This window comes from Macrosteles quadrilineatus, unplaced genomic scaffold (assembly GCF_028750875.1).
Source record: "Macrosteles quadrilineatus isolate MER2022 unplaced genomic scaffold, UCM_ALF_1.0 Scaffold_1__1_contigs__length_201487025, whole genome shotgun sequence".
NCBI lineage: Eukaryota > Metazoa > Arthropoda > Insecta > Hemiptera > Cicadellidae > Macrosteles > Macrosteles quadrilineatus.
Window position 1 is genome coordinate 65,660,388 of NW_026542594.1, and position 17,471 is coordinate 65,677,858.

Genomic DNA, 17,471 nt, shown 5'->3' on the forward strand with positions numbered 1-17,471 from the left:
TGAACACTGGGATAGAGTTACCTAAGATCACTAAAAGTATTAATAAAACGTCTCCCCAATACATTGCAACAGTTATTTTTTCTAAATTACCCACTCAGCTAAAAAATCCGGAGCCGTGCAGTCTGTTAAAATATAAAAAACTGGTAAATAAATGGTTAGTGGAACTTGGACGCGGGCATATCAACAGCTTGTTTGTGTCCATGTATTCCTTCTAAAGCCGTCATAGTTAAATACAACGATGAATGACTGTCAGGTTGGGATGTTTGTGTGTGGATGTGCATGCGTGTGAGTGTGAGTGAGAGGGAGCGAGTGAATGGTTCATAGGACATGCGGGGACAGAGCAGAGACGGCCTAACTAAAGGAACTGTGGGGCCAGCAGCCGCCTGATGTCCTGGTGCAACTGAGCAACTGAGCTGAAGTGTGTTGTGTGTTGTGTGTGTGCTGTTGTCTGTCTGTGTGTGTATGTCTGTGTGTGTGTGTGTGTGTGGTTTCCGAGTCTCAGTTGATACGTACGCGGTTTGTTTAGTATGTATAGTTTTGTTTTCGCCTTTATTTCCTATTGTGGTTCCTACAGTTTTAAAATTAATTTGTATTACCGTAGCTCAATGTGCAATCTTACTCCCTTCCAAAGTATGTAAAATAATAATTTTAGTTATTAATTAATTTTTATATCAATATGTAAGTTTGACTACTGGTGAAGCTCATTCCCCACACACAGGCTGTGCCTATGTGGGGAATAATCCATCTGTTTTGTACAACCCTATGTAACAATTTTTGTGTTTTGTGTTTTGATGGAATAAAGTATTTTTCATTCATTTTTCATTCATTTTTCATTTTCACTTTGAGTGTACTTTTTACAGCTTGGAACGAGACAGCCTATAAGGGTCCCTACCCGCTCACTACTCAGGAGACAAGCATGATCCTGCCGATGGTGCTGCAGTATCTGACTCCAGACTTTGTCTCCTTCTTCGGCCTTGGGGCTGTGTCTGCTGCCGTCATGTCATCAGCTGACTCCAGTGTCCTCTCCGCCAGCTCAATGTTTGCTCGCAACGTCTATAAACTTATCTTCAGACAACGAGTAAGTGAATAGGCTAATTTGGCAGGACACAACTCAGTACCTACCTGTAAGTTGAGTCCAGACTTTAAGTGACACTACAGTACAGAGCAGATGTAAAAACTAATTCTCTATTGAGACTTTAAGCTAGAGAGATGCTAAATGCAATTTAGTGCATTACATTAAGCAGGTATTTTACACCATTTTCAGTATATTATTATAATGGTAAGCAATTCATTTTTTGTTTTTTTGGAGGCTTTAATAAAATGGTGATTCTAAAACGTTTAAATATATCTTTTATAGCCTATATTGGTGTTTTTAAACCATCTCGCAGTACCAAATACAAACCAGTTTTCAATGTCTATCTAGGTGACTGAACCTGAACTACATTCTATCTTTTAATCCATCACTTTTGGCTTACCGTATACGGTATCTTTTATTTTTTCTGATTAATTTTAATGTTTCACTTATATAGGTATTTTAGTGTAGATACAACACATTTTTACCAAATTTCAACAAAGTACATCTCCTTACATCATTCGTCTACGGTTATAAAATGATCAGTATCAATGTGAGAATATTTTCAAAAGAACAGAACGGAATTCTGAACAGATGGGATGTGTATCTTTAACATATTTTTGTTGTGACTTCACTATATATGATGATTTTTCTAGGCTTCAGAAATGGAGATAATCTGGGTGATGCGAATATCCATCTTTGTTGTTGGGATTTTGTCTACCATCATGGCTCTGACCATCCCTTCAATCTATGGCTTATGGTAAGATACCTGCTACTTAATGTTATTTTTATTTCTATATAAGACAAGGGGACCCGTCCTCAAATTGTGCATTTTAATAGGAAAACTTGTTCCCGGGGAAAAACAAATAATGCTATCCCCCTTCAAGAATTTGTCAGCTTTAGATTCACACTATAAAGAGTGGTTTTCTTTCATCAATCAGGTTGCAATTATTTTAAAAGTAGCCTATTTAAATTCCGTTTACATAAACTATTTCGCCTCTTTTATTTACAACTTGACTGTGGTTAAACAAACAACGGAAGTATCCAGGGCTTAATTTCTAATTTGAGAAGTACCGGAGCCATGACTTACCGGGGGGTCCGGGGGTCCTCCCCCGGAAGATTTTTGTAAAAATTGCACTTGAATTGGTGCATTTTAAACACATTTGAGCATGGTTAAGAATGCACATATACAGCATTATATTATATACAAAATAGTAATATAACAGGTGTAAAAATTAAAGAAGTTTGCCAGCAACTAAGCAGAAGCACTTAGTATAGTATGCAGTGTATCCACACGACCAAAACAATAATCCCGCTAACTGGGTTGTAAAATGCCATTCCATGCAGTTTTTTATTATGAAAACTGTCGTTGTATTTCTCATGCAGTTTTTGTTATTTTGTTTATTTCTTCTGAGAGTTAAATTTGACATAGGCCTATATTACACATCCACTCCACTGTTCCAATCCAATCCAATCCAATCACGCAGCACGCAGTCAGTGGACTGAGATCATCGATCTGAACGAACACAGACTCAGTCAGTGGCAGTCGGCACCTGGTCAGCAGACGGCACTGTCGGCAGACTGGCTTACAAGTAGGAACACCGTTCCCCGTTGTATAATAAACTTTGAATACTTTGCCCTGAAGTAAAGATTCGGTATTTGACACGATTTTTACAAAGAATTGAAAACCATAAGTCAACAATTGAAAAATAAAAATACTATTTACAGCTAATTAAGATCGATTCAAAAATAAATTATCAATCCAGATAACAGGAGCTTCGCTCCAGTGTCCTGAGAAGTACCGGAGCTGCGCTCCGGTGTGCTCCGGCTGAAATTAAGCCCTGGAAGTATCACCTTTTAAATTACAATTAACATTTAAACCGTAATAAAGAAAGTTGGTTAGCATAATTGGATCTTTGAAAATGGACTCTAGAAATAAATCAAACCTGAGGGAGCGAAGCCCTGAAGAGAATTACATTTTTAATTACTATTTGCAGGTGGGCGGAATTGGGACGTTACGGGGAAAACCCTTATTGTAATAAGTATATTATATATATTTTCATCAAACACAGAGTAGAAACATTTATAGTTTATATTTAAATATGGTGCTTTATACAATGGTCATCTGTGAAATCCAACAATCTTCCATTACGTCCAACCGAAGTGAACCAAATGTACAACAGTGTCATGTAGGCCGTCAGTTAGATCTTGAGAAAAGTCAGAAGCTTTTTGATGTTTTAAACTGGATCCAGCTGCCCCTGATCACAACTCTCTTAGTAAATGGCCCTGGCTCAAAACACATCTGATCAGTATTAAAGCTGTCACTTCATTCATTTAACCAACACTCATCATTTACTCATCTTCACCTTCAATTATATTTCAATATTATTTTTCTTATGTCACGAAATTGGTAGCGTAATTTACTTTTGTTCATAACATGTTGTATCATTATTATTACTATTATTATTATTATATAGTCGTTAACTATAAGAAAGGACCGTGAGGTCCTAAGTTCGCCTCAATTAAGAAGCATTTTCATTTCATTAGAAATACCGGTTTTCTTTTTTTTCTAATACACCCACTACTATTCTAGTCGGTTCCAGCCGAATGTGATAATCTGTCTCCTCATAGTACTGTAGCCACAAACTATGCAAGAGAATATTTACACTCCTGACAGACATTAACTAACAACTGTCATGATATTCCCTTTTTTCTATAAAATCGTAGACGTTTTGAAATCCCTTATTAAATGGCAGGATTGATGTTAGATCAAATTGTAAGACAAACGTCGTGTTTCTTACTTCACTCACTACGATTTAAACTTCTAGGGCTGAGCGTAGTCTTTGATAGTCTTATATGAATTTGTATTTTTATGGATTTATCAAAAGCATTCGATAGCATATTTCAAGAAGTTCTTTTACATAAATTAAACGCTTTATAGGTATTTTTAAGACTTTTTTAAATTGGTTTGGGTCATAGGTATCTTTCAGAAAGAGCAATATGTAGAAATATGTAGAAATAATGTCAAAAAACCAAAATATACTAACCATCAGGTATAGATCAGAAACTTTAACTATTAAACATGGAGTTGCTCAAGGCTCAATTTTTGGGCCTTTCATTACTATTTCTATGTTATGTCCAAGGAATGCCTTCAAAAAAAAATATTTTAGGAACAGAAAGTCAGTTGGTACTGGTACTTTATGCTGATGGGAACTAGGTAACAAGCTAAATCTGACCTTGACCTTGAAACAGCAAAACGCTTGAGAAATAGATATTTTAGTGTTGGTATATAAAATAGAATCACTTAAAATGACCAACATACACTATAATTGGCTAACAAAATTGCATCGCACCTTATGTTCTTTAGAAAAATGTCGTTGATAATGTTATGTAGTCTTTGACACTTTAAAAACTATTTATTTTGCACATATCCACTCTCACATGTGGTAAGGTTTAGCTGTTTATGGTGGTACAAGTAAAAACAACTTAGATACATTCTTGATATTTCAGAAGGAAGCTTTGAGAATTATATTAAATCTAGAAGACTAAATATCAGTGAAAAATAAATGTTCTGAGCTAAATATTTTGACGGTTTATGACCAATATATCCTTGAATGTACATATAATGTGTATTAGATATAAATATAATTAATTAGATCTTTGCATTAGTATTCATTCTCATAATACTAGACATAAGAACAATTTAAATTTAACCCAGCATAGACTTAGTTTTTTTTGTTTTTTTAAGCTTCTCATTTTTGCTCTTAATGTTTAAACCATTTACCTGAAAATTTAAAAAGCAAAATTAAAAACAAAAACTTTAAGCAGCTTAAATAGCTTTAAGAGAATTTGATGTACTTTACCATAAGATTCCTATTATTTAACTTTATTTTGTGACAACTTTATTATTGTGTTTATGTATGTATATACAATAAAATAATAAATTTGACTATTTGACTTTGACTTTGACTTATAGAGACGTGCTAAATGCTATTGATTCGACAATCTCTCTCTCTCTCTCTCTCTCTCTCAGTCACCCTGTGATCCACATGCAAAATTCATCAGGTGGCTGCTTCAAACAAGATTGCTGAATGACCGCAGTAGACTGCAAATGTTTACACCATCCAAATGTTTACAACTACTGAACCTCCAAATTCCCCACAACCAATCAAAATGTTTTATATGTCCATACACTTGACACCATTCACGTCCATCCATGTGGTGATGAACAAATATAGCGGTGGAGAACCGATTCAACAGAAATCTAATCACAGACCACAATTTATACTTGGCAGGAACTTAAATTTCTTTCACAACGTTTTTGAATTCAATCTAGAGACTAATTATTTGTCCAGTAGGGAATGGTGGTGGACAAGACGTTGGTCTCAGATTTTATCTGGCGTGCTTGGCTGCAAAAGGAGCTCGATGGAGACCTTAATTTATCAACAAACTTCTTATAAACTAATAACAAGTTCACAATGCTGTAAACAAGTATATAAATCTGGAGTGGATATTTAACCTTTTTGATTTGTTTGTGTTTTATTTATTAATTACTGTATAGTTTCAACATTAACACACTTGGTTTTACACAGGTCCATGTGCTCAGACCTGGTCTACTGCATCCTGTTCCCCCAGTTGTTGATGGTGGTACATTTCAAACACCACTGTAACACCTACGGCTCACTGGCTGCGTACATCATGGCTTTCCTGGTGCGAATGAGTGGTGGAGAACCTCTACTGGGTCTACCGGCCACTATACACTACCCCGGCTACGACTACGAGAATGAACGGCAACTCTTCCCATTCCGCACCATGGCTATGCTCGCATCTTTGATAACATTAGTTGGGGTGTCCGCTGGGACTAAGTGAGTAAAATCAGTTATGTCCCTACATCTATACTTATTTAATACGCAAGCAGGTTTTTTGTGACAATTACTCCTCCGAAACTACTGAACCGATTGACATGTTCTTGGTGTCATTGGAAAGAGCGTAACGTGAAGTTGTGCAGGAAACTTTCTTTTTAGGGAAATAATTAGAGGGTGAGGTGCTGGGGCCCTTTAAAGTTTCGTATTTCTCCATAAGATTAACATGGGAAACAATTATTGTTTTGAAACTCCAGCTGTTGTCAGAAATTAAATCTATATATTAATAGGCAAGCATGTTTCTTTAAAACCTTTTTTCTCAGCTCGTGTGCATCGTGGGGTAAATCTACGCATACCGTTAGAAAGCTATTTTCCTGTAGGTGTGCAGAATCCCTTTATAAATTTAAATAGGCTCAAAGATAAGCACAAAAAATGAGTTTAAAAATTTGAAAAAATTAACATGGATCTTATGCGTTGCCATGCTGGTGACGAAATAACAACGAAATATAAACAGAAAATCAAAACAAATAGATGAAACTCCAATCACATGTTTTATTTACAGTGTAGGGTGAAAATAGAGAAGTGAGTAAGTTTACATTACATATTTTTGGTCGAGTTTCGACCACTGGACGACCTCTCGTATTAATAATTGGTCTCCATGGAACACGATTACTAGAAAAATACCGGTATGGATCATAAACATAAACAAATGACGTTGTTGGCCCGAATCCTATACTAATATCATTGAACATATGTTTTGGCAATTCAATTTAAGCAATGTTAAATAATGTTTATTTTCGGGCCAAAAACGTCATTTGTTTATGTTTATGATCCATACCGGTATTTTTCTAGTAATCGTGACATGGAAGCATGTGAAAATTCACAATGTTTACATTTGCTTTGACATTTAAATGTAAACAACCAGAACTGTCAAATGCCTATTTCAAAATTTCAGACAGCTGATCCAAAAAAATTAAACAAAATGTGGTAGGTTTATTTAATCTTAAACTTTATGATGGATTAGTTATTATAAATCTATTTCAATGATTATGAAACTGATTTTTCCCGTTGCGAAGCAAAAATTAATAGTGAGAAGAAGAACATATGTTAATTGTAAACAGTCAATGTGTAAATTATCTATGTTGTATTAAAAATGTGTATAGTTTTGGATGTTGGTTTGTGTTTAATTATATAAGTTATTAGTTATTGAATTTTTATTTTAAGGATTTGGCATATGAGTAAGCCTATGATAAATAACACCATTTCAGAGTTCTGCCAGTTTTCGCCTAACTCTGTCCTGTAGAGTTTAAAGTAGCCTACACCTTATTGTCTACAAATTGGCTAAGTAACTTAATTACGGTACTTTATAAAAGCTGAGAGCCTTATTTTTACGTTGACTTAAATTGTAAGCTTACCGTACCTTTTCCCGTTCATGGGCAGTTTGATTGTAAAAAATTAACCCTTCAAACTAGAATAGGACTGTTATGTAAATTGTGAATATTTCCATTAGTTAATAATCTTTTAATTGACTCTTTTAAAATCATCGGAAATTATGACTGTTATTAGTTTTTAAACAAGTTATTTGTTTATAAATAACTCCTGTACTTCTTTGCATTTGCCCGATTTCGAGCAACATGTACACTAGTTACAATAAAACCTCTATCAATCTTCACCCATGGAACTAAGACTATTATGTTTAACTGAGTAGGTAGATGCACTCAAACTTACTTTACATCACTCACAAAGGGAAAATATTGTACTTGAATAAATTCTCATTCTTGCCATGTCAGATTCGCTTTGGTGTATTAAAGAATAAGACTTAGCTGAGTAGGAGTGTTTGTTCTGTAGTTCTAACTAGCCATTCACACATGTTCAGTGTGTAGTGATGTTACTGTTTGTTACAGACATGTGTTCGAGACAGGGATGTTGGCTCCAGGCTATGACTGGTTCCGTTGTGTTGTCAACATCCCAGAGGACGCCATGCATGTAGGAGAGCCGGCGGAGGGTGAACAGATGTCAGTGATGACTGGTGGGGTCGGCCGGGGCTACGGGGCCGCAACTATGGTTGGCAAGGTTAGTTTAGAGTTTATGTTTTTATAATGCACTAACAAGTCAATTAACACAATCGCTCACTGCATCTTTTTATAACCATTTTCCCGGTGTACCATTCCACGAGACAAAAAAATGTTGCGTACCTTTTCAAATCACAACTAAATTGGTCACGTAGAGTAACTTTTCACTTACTCACGTGGATGAAACTATGGATGGAATTAATATATCTTTTTCCCCTCAACTACGTAAACTCTTTTCCAAACATAACTATGAATCTTGTTCGAGAAGGTTATAATTTGGAAATTGATCCTATATTAAAGTCATAGTACTGAACACCATTCGGAAGAACTTTAATTTGATCACATTACTTGGTTGCTATTATTTCAGTCCAGTCACTTTACTACATTAATAATCTCCTTCCTAGCTGTTCTAAGATCTTGTTTTGCCGATGGGCCATGAACTAATGCAACCCACCGACCCAAACAATTGTGACATGGAATAGTCATATTTAGGATGTCATAAGACCAGTGGTACTCTTACTGCACGTTATGAGATATTAGATTTCTTTAAATCATATTTGTAACTAGCTGTTACCCACGGGCTCCACCCCGTTTTACTACATTAGTATTAATAAAACTATTGATTGGTTAAGTTAAGATGAAATAAACTAAACAGAATACAGTAATGGTTATGCAAACAAATAATAACAGCTGAGGTATTTTTTAACATTAGGTAACTGGAAAGTTCCTTTTGGAAAGCAATTACGACCTTATAGGGCAGGTTATGAAATAATGAATAATTTTGCGCAAGGTTTCTCGTCATGACGAACATTTATATGGTTTATGGGGGTGTGACTTGTAGTTTTCTCAAAAGTTCATGGATACTTTTGACTTTATATATAGATTCATTCATTCATTCATTCATTCGTTATTGCATATTACCGTGCAACCGAATTAGCGTTGGTATTCTATAATGCCTGAATCATCGAGATGGATTGCAAGCTAATATTGTGTTTGCGTGTTAGATAGATCTAAATTAGATACAGCATGACATGAGGAGCGTATGTACTTTATTCAACAAAATATTTGTAAGGACCTTATTCAATTACAGTTTTAGCGAATTTCCCTATAGGGAAGTAGCTATTACCGTATGTCTCATGGTAAGACCTAGGCCCGGGACCGATTTACTTTTTCATTTTGATGTCCCCAGAGGCCAAAAACACCATTCGTTCAAATTTTTATATATCTATATATACATTCATTTGACAGTTAGTTCTGCTGGTTTACATTTTTAAACTTTGTAGGTTTGTTCTTTGTTACCATGGATACCATCAATCAATATTTACTTTTAAATCTGTCACCTCAAATTTTTGAAAGCCTACGGGGCAGAGCCCCAGGACAATATCGAAGCGGGAATAGTTCTATATGTATCCTCGGAGCAGTAGCTTCATTTGTGTGCAATTTGAGCTCAGTCGGTTCAGTAGTTTTTGAGATCACCTCATACAAACACACACACACACAGACACCAACTCTTCTTTATAATAGTATAGATAGATAGATAGATAGATATCAGTAATTACAATTACAGTAGAACCTCGATTAACCTTCACCCTCTGTTTTCTGTCACACCGCTACAGTACTTAGATTATTTTTAGGGGTGATTTTATTTCACTGTACAAACATTGAACACAAACATACAAAATAACAGTTCTGTATTAACCTTGTACCGTATGTAATAATATAATGTATTATCTTTGACTATTATCTAATAGACAATGGTATTATTCACTTGTACAGGATTTAATGTTTCCAGAACCGTTTAAATCAACTTACTGTACAGGTTTATAACAGTATTTCTGTTTTCCGTCCATTAGCTTAACCGTCACGCTCCTGGTCCTGAGCGTAATGGTTAATAGTATTGAGCAAATTATATTTTTCTTGAAATGTTTAAGGATGAGATGAATGGGCGTATCAACCCAGCTCTGGAGACGGATGATGATGACCCAGCACTGGACCTTGCGGACATGAAGCGACGAGGGACAGGAGGTGGAGGGGGAGGCAGTATGGTCCCAGGACAGACAACTCTGTAAACATCTGCCTATGACCACCTCTGTCTCATGGTGTACAGATTACCAACAACTTGAATACGCACAAGGTGTGTCCCTCAGAGTTAGCCCCAATATCTACTTCTTTAGTTAATAATACGTAAAACTGTTATTATTTTTCTTATGAACTTTTAAACGTAAATTTAAATTCACTCAAAGAGTTCTATCTCGGGGCCAATTAAAATAACCTGTTAAAAATTACCAAACCATTTTACACTGTTCAACTAAATTTATGACGAAAATCACTATTGTACTTGTCACAAAATAAAAAATGTATTTGTTTAACTCACACACTGGGGTAAAGAGAAAGGGTGCTTCGGCTGATGATACCTTGGTGAAATCAACACAACAAATATTAACTGCATAAAACAAATTTTTGTATGTTATGCACATCAGAGTTTAGAGGACAGAATATTGACACTTTTGACCTTATTGCAACATTTCTTTTAAAGAATAATATTTTTTTATATCCAAGCCATAAATCATTAAATATATAATATGATGAAATATTTTTAAATTGTGAAAAAAGCCCGGACTTTCTCTTCCTAACTTATGAATGATAAAGGGGTACGTCCCAGGGGTGGGGGGCAGTAAATGAAATATAGTTTTGAATTATCATACTTTGCAATGATAGCATACTATCCTTTAAAAACAGCCAGATGTGGTCAAAATGATTCATGCAATTTTTGATTGATGTACCTTGGATTGTAACAGTTAATTTATCTAGGCAAATTCCTCTTAGTTTATATCTGTTAGAGCATATTTTGTATAGTCTATAAATTGTATATCCTTAATGTAAAAATAATTGTGTACCATACTGTTAAGTTACCCGCTTTTTAGTGATTTAGTAAATGTATAATACAACTGTAACTAACAAGGCACCAGTTGTGAGGATGAAGATTATAGTATGTATAAGCTTGAGTATAGTCTAACTTTACATGTTAAAACTACAACATAACTTATTAGTGGCAAATGTTGATGCTCAACTCAACCATCAAACTTTAATCATAAAAATGTTTAGTAAGTTCAAACTCTAAATATAATTGAAGTGGAAAACCAAGGAAAAATTCAGTTTCCTAAAACAATATAAGTCCAGCATAATGTAATTGTTATTCAAGTTTTTCAGTACCCGGTACTGTATATCAAAATTTTAAATATGACTAGTTACTGTACTATGAATTCCAAGCGGAGGATTAATAATACAGTTCAATGTTTCTTCTTCAGCTTACAACACTATTTTGTATGACTACTTTAAGTAGGTCTTGTCACAGTGATCAACTATGCGTCATGAGAGTGGTGAAGATTGAACTACCTTACATAGCAATAATTGCATTTGTTACTGTAATAGAAGAAATTAGGGGAGAAGTTTATTCCCCATGACCTGCTTGATATGTGTGTACAAATTATAAAACTATTAGTTTTCCTCAAATTATGTTAGAGTAAACTATTGAATTAAATAAATGAAGAGCATCAGTAAAACCATGTTGCTTAACATTGGTACTCAAACAGCAACTCAACTTAGTCCAGGCTGCTTACTTGTGTACCGTATGGAAATTTTGATCAAGTGAACGAGTAATAACTATATTATGGGACAAAAATTTAGTTTCTTGAAATTCATTTTTTTAATGAAACTGCTTTCCTTGGTTCTTAATGATTCTTTTCCGTGCTTTTAACCAAGCAATATCTTATAAAAAGTCAGATTATATAAATATATTATATAAGATGATTGGAAAGGTTGGTTAACTATCTTAAAAGATGTATAATTCAATGCATTATATCCATTAAAAACATTACCAAACGATTATATTTTATATGAGTCAAAACTATCTTATTTGTGTGATATAGTAAAAGTTGTTAAATTTTCTATGAATGTCTTTCTTGTTATTCTATCACAATATGTTTTAGATTGAAATTAAAATATAAAATAGTAACAAAATATTAAGTTAACATTGGAGTGCTGCCGATACTTAATTATCAAGTCTAGAAGATGAGACTGCCGATCATATCCTTCATAGACTATGTAAAATAGAGTTAATACGCTTTTATGTAATGCCGGTAGTTGTAATTATTGTAAATTTGTTAGATGTTAGTCTGTACAGAAACGAATACATATCATTATGTGCTCTAATTATGAAATCTTGGTAAGATCATTATCTACATCTAAACCAGTCTCATAAGATCTCTGAATGCCTTACACATATTGGTTGACATTATTTAAACCAGTGTGATTGGCTTGAGGGAACCAATCATCACGAATACATATCATTATACTTGATCCCTATTGGTCAATCTGTAAAGCAAATACTGATAAGCAACCTATACATATCGTATGTTGGCCTAAATGATTTATAGGTGTTGTTGACTTGTTCTGCCATGTACTGTGTTGCTTCCATACCATAATCTACTTGTAAACGTGTAATCAGTATTACAGAAGATATTATATTCATTGTTGCCAGAGTTTTCTTTTATCTTGCTGTTACTGTGCTTAAGATAATTCTATATGTTACTTATTTCTTGTAATGTTTTAAAGAGTCAAATGTTTTTATCCAACTTCATAAGCCCTAATATAAGTGATGGTAAAAAGTTAATGAAAGGTTAAGGTATGTGTCATTTTCAATTTATTAGTTGAATTATGTTTAAATCACCTGAGATCAAATGTCTATATAGTTGTTATGAATATTTTGTACTCCGACAATTACTTAAATGTAATATTTTATTATAGATTGTTATTAGTATATATGGTTAAAAAAGTAAAGTAGCGTTGAAATGGCTTTTGTAGCTAGGGTGCAAAATTATCTTTACAAAACATGTTACCAGCAAATATCATATTTTTACCAAACATACCAGAATATAAGAGGAAAAATAAATCCCTACTAAGTTGTTGAATTTTTTTAAGACTATGTTTAAAAAGATGTATATTTTTGGAAATTTATAAAATTACTCTTCAGTTTTAATTTAAAATGATCAAATATCCTATAATATTACTGTATACTAAAGATGTTTGTATATGTTAAAGGTTATGATATTAAATATTTTTGTTTAACGAAATAACAATGAGTTTTTTATGATTTGAGAAGTTTATAAAATAGTCTAAATTAAAATGTTTTTGTATTTTACTTATTTATAAGGCTAAGTTTTATTGGAAAGGGCTTATTGCCTGAGAATTAAGGAGTCAAAGGATAGTATAAGCAGGTGTACCTTAGAAATAGTAGGCGTCCCATTTCACTAAAGTAACACAAATCTGAACATTTGAGTTACAAGGGGCCAGTGGTCTCGGAATATTCAGTGTTCCCTTTGGTGTTACTTTAGTATATAAGAGGGTGTTTTTTTTCACATATAAAAAAGCCAACCCCTTTTTACTGCTTGCATTCTTTTTTTTTGTTTTTTTTAAGTACACACAATATAGGATATCATGATCTGTATGAGTTAAAATATCTTTCTTTTATTTTTCAGTTTCATTTTATGTCATGAGATTTTAACTTCTTGATCAGCATTAATCAGCGTAAATACAATGTTTTATGAGTTATTAGACGTATCTTTTATTTACTATCCCGAGATTTTTTTGTAGAATCTTTGTTGGTTATAGATTAGGCTGTGATTACTAAAACCTTATTTTTTGTCAATTGAAATGTGTTAAGATTTATCTTTGGGAGAGATAATTTAAATATATAAATGGTTAGAGATGGTGTTTTAACGGAAAATAATCGTCTAAAATGTTAAAAAAGCTTGTTAGGTATATAAATTTGAGTTAAGGTAATCCTAGTCAAAATACTGTATGTTTTGAAAATGAATTGTTGGCAACTTTAATAAGATTTGAACCAATATACTTTAAGTTTACATTAGTGAGGTTTCAATCACAACATAGTTAAAAATGCAAAGTTGATGTGGAAGAGAGAGCCTTGCTTCAAATTTAGATGACAGTTTCAGTTTAGAAATTAATGTAATTCACTTAAATTTGTTTATGATCAAATATAAAAGTCATCTTAAACGTTTAAAAAGTATAGTGGAGATTAGCAAATGAAATGCTGGAATTTTTATTTTTTTAAAACCTTATTTACTGCAGTACATTTTTTTTACTTTTGTCTAATGCATTCAACTTCAAGTTCATTATCCACGCACACATCATGTCCAAGATTAACTTGTAGTATTTTCATTTTTCTTGCAGTGATGTGGAAGGTTGTTAAGTAAAAAAGTGAATTCAGATGTATTTTTAAAATCAAATCATATCAAACAAAACATATTTTTATAAAAAAGCTCTGATATAATTTTTTGTAGGGTTATGAATTAGCCATAGAAAATATCTTGAGTTGGTCTTTAGATATGAAAAGTTGAATCCATACACATGTTCTACTCCTTCGATATCTCCCCACATCACTGGATACTTCAGATAATAATAAATGGTAAGGCTCCTTTTATAACTTAAAATTGTTCTTTATTTTTAAAACTGTCAATTACTACATTTTAAAATTAAAATGATACAAAATCTGTCTCTTAATTAAAATACTGTATAAGTAAATAAAGTATAATATAGTTGAATTAACTTAGGCTTGTTGTGTTTGAGAGATTTAGCTGTATTAGCAGCAGGTTAGTTAGGTAGTCCAGTAAATGAGCCTTACCTTCAGTGTTGCCACTATATCTATGTCAAAGTGTTACTTACTGACTCTAGTTGTATATAATGTGTTAGATCTAGTCTTGTTAGAAGCAAGGGGTTACCTCAGAATGCAATAAAATGTACTGTTCCATGTATGAAGTACCTCATTTTTTATAACCCTTTGTACATTCGACAAACTTATAAATGTCTACTACTATACAGTTAATGCTTGCTCCCTTGCGGTTTTGATAGATGTTGGTAACAGTATAATGGGAAATGGTGGCAAGCAGGCCTAGTAGTAAAGGGGGGACTTTGGTCCCCTACAACGCGGGGTCAGATCCTCCCAATCACTATATGATAATACCACGAATCTTAAGAAGAACCCATTTTCTTTCCTTCCATAGTTTTACAATATTACAACTATTTTCTTGATAGCCAAAATAATACAAACAATAACACAGCTTCTACAGATATTGCTGTAGCAACATGTGGTGTTTACCGTCCAGTGCTCCATTGCTAATAAAATAAATGGCATAATATTCAGCAGTGAATGACACTCCTCCCTTCTCCTGTATAAATTCAAAATTAACAACTGAAAATAAATTATTGCTGTTATACAGAATTATTCTGAACCAGTGTGGACGTTCGGTATCCAACTTTGGGAAACATCCAGTGAATCAAATCTTAACGTTGTCCAAAGATTCCAATCTAAAGTTCTAAGGCACATTCTCCAGGCACTATGGTTCATCAATATCAAAGTGCTTCACAGGGACAGTCGAATCCCAAAGACCAAAGAAGAAATTTCAAGGTTAAGTGCCGAATACTTGAAGATATTAGAAAGCCTACCTTGCTTTAAAGTTATTGGACAACAGCAACTGTGTATATATAGATTGAAAATATGCCATGTTTTGGACTTTAGTTATAGTTTTTAGAAATTTATGGACTTTAAACTTTGTAACAAAATATGGAAAGTTTTTTTTTCCTACAGTCACCCGACAAAGTTGGCTTCCTTGTATTGTTTATAGTACATAAAGCTGCTAATTGCTGCATATTTATACTTTGTCGTACGGTTTATACTTTGTCGTACGGTTTATACTTTGGCGTACGGTTTGTACTTTGGCGCACATCAGGATTCCAACGAAACAACACAAAACAGCCTGGTTCTATTATGCACGTAATCCATGTACGCTTGGAAATAGGTTGGCAACACTTAAAGATAATATTACTCTGAGCAGCTGATTGACTATTATAACTACGATTTAACCTGTCATTTCGTGTTTATAGTTTATGTTCTCTTTTCGGTATTTCTGAACTTTCTGGACTTTTCTTTTAAACGTTTTTTTAAAACATTCCTACGATTTTAATAAACAAGAAAATACCTTCAAAGAATTTTTTTTAGGCGCGGAAACCACTGCAAATTACAAAAATATACGGAACTATTTTCTTAAGCACATTGCTTGCCGAGGAAAAAATAGCGTAGTGATTTGGACCGGGGACTACTTTCTCTAGGGCACCTAGCTGAACCTAAAACGTGTTGTAGGTCTATATTGTTTGAAAGACTAATTATTTACCTATATGCTTTATAGTGACTGTAGGAAAAATACAGGGTGTTGAAAATGTCTGGAACCAACATTATATCTGGTGAGTGGTTAAAGAAAAACAACTGATATTTTGTATACGGATATACTATGGTTTTACCTATCTTTTGGTGCCTTATGAAATTTTTTACCACTTATAGGGAACGTCACGTAGCGCCACAAGTTTCATCTCAAAAGGACCACCCTAGCAAAAATGGCGACTGTTTGAAATTTAAAATTCAATTATTTTCAAAAACTTCCAACAGTCACCATTTTCGCTAGAGTGGTCCTTTTGAGATGGAACTTGTGGCTCCTTACTCAGAAAAAAATTGCCTTTAAAATGATGTATCATTTACCATAGGCTTCCATTAAAACTTTTTACTGCATCCTCCACAGGACGTTCCCTATAAGTGGTAAAAAATGTCATAAGGCACCAAAAGATAGGTAAAACCATAGTATATCCGTACACAAAATATCAGTTGTATTTCTTTAACCACTCACCAGATATAATGCTGGTTCCAGACATTTTCAACACCCTGTATAATGTGTAACTTGAGTGCAAAAGGCCTTTGCTGCACTCGAGATCAAGTAAACGTTGCTCTCGTGTGCAGCAAAGTGCCACTTTTCTCACTAATTACACAAATAACTATTTTTGGATAAAGACTAACTAACTGTATTTAAATTGTATCATATCTGCTTGATGTTCAATTTTGTCAAACCAAACAGGTGTAAATTAAATAAAATGTTATATGAAAAAAATTCTATTGTTTAGGTACAGTGGTAGAACATTATGGTTATGGTAGATGTGTTATACTATAGCATACAAGTACCGTAACTGTAATAAGCATTTCATACTTATACACCATACCCGTATCGTACGAAGGATGGGTAATCTGCTAGTAAAATATAAAAATATATAAGCCTATTATATTCTTTTGCCTATCATATCATTTCAATACTTGCTACTTTTCTACTTTCACTTAAAAAAAAATGTACCTTAAATCTTTAGAAAAGAAACTGAAATTGCCCAAAATAAACAGTATCAGCAATATGACACAGACTTTCTCCCATAAGCTTGTCAACCTTTAACATGGGTAAGCGGTGGGAGTAACTATGATATTTTATAGTGAAAATAACAAAAGTTGCAATCACTTTTGAACCGTAATTGTTTCAGCAATTTGCACAAGTTATTCACAAATTGCACTGTTTTGTC

General features: G+C 33.5%; 1 protein-coding gene across 1 annotated transcript in view; it reads left to right on the plus strand.

Moving 5' to 3' along the window:
• Positions 1 to 14,840, plus strand: part of LOC128983428 (high-affinity choline transporter 1) — a 67,689-nt gene extending 52,849 nt beyond the window's left edge. Inside the window, exons 9-13 of the mRNA XM_054402716.1 lie at positions 861 to 1,078; positions 1,729 to 1,832; positions 5,665 to 5,937; positions 7,839 to 8,007; positions 9,938 to 14,840. Of these exons, the coding sequence (XP_054258691.1) occupies positions 861 to 1,078; positions 1,729 to 1,832; positions 5,665 to 5,937; positions 7,839 to 8,007; positions 9,938 to 10,075 (902 nt within the window). The 3' untranslated portion in view covers positions 10,076 to 14,840. The remainder of the gene's footprint in view (positions 1 to 860; positions 1,079 to 1,728; positions 1,833 to 5,664; positions 5,938 to 7,838; positions 8,008 to 9,937) is intronic.
• The last annotated feature ends 2,631 nt before the right edge of the window (positions 14,841 to 17,471 follow it).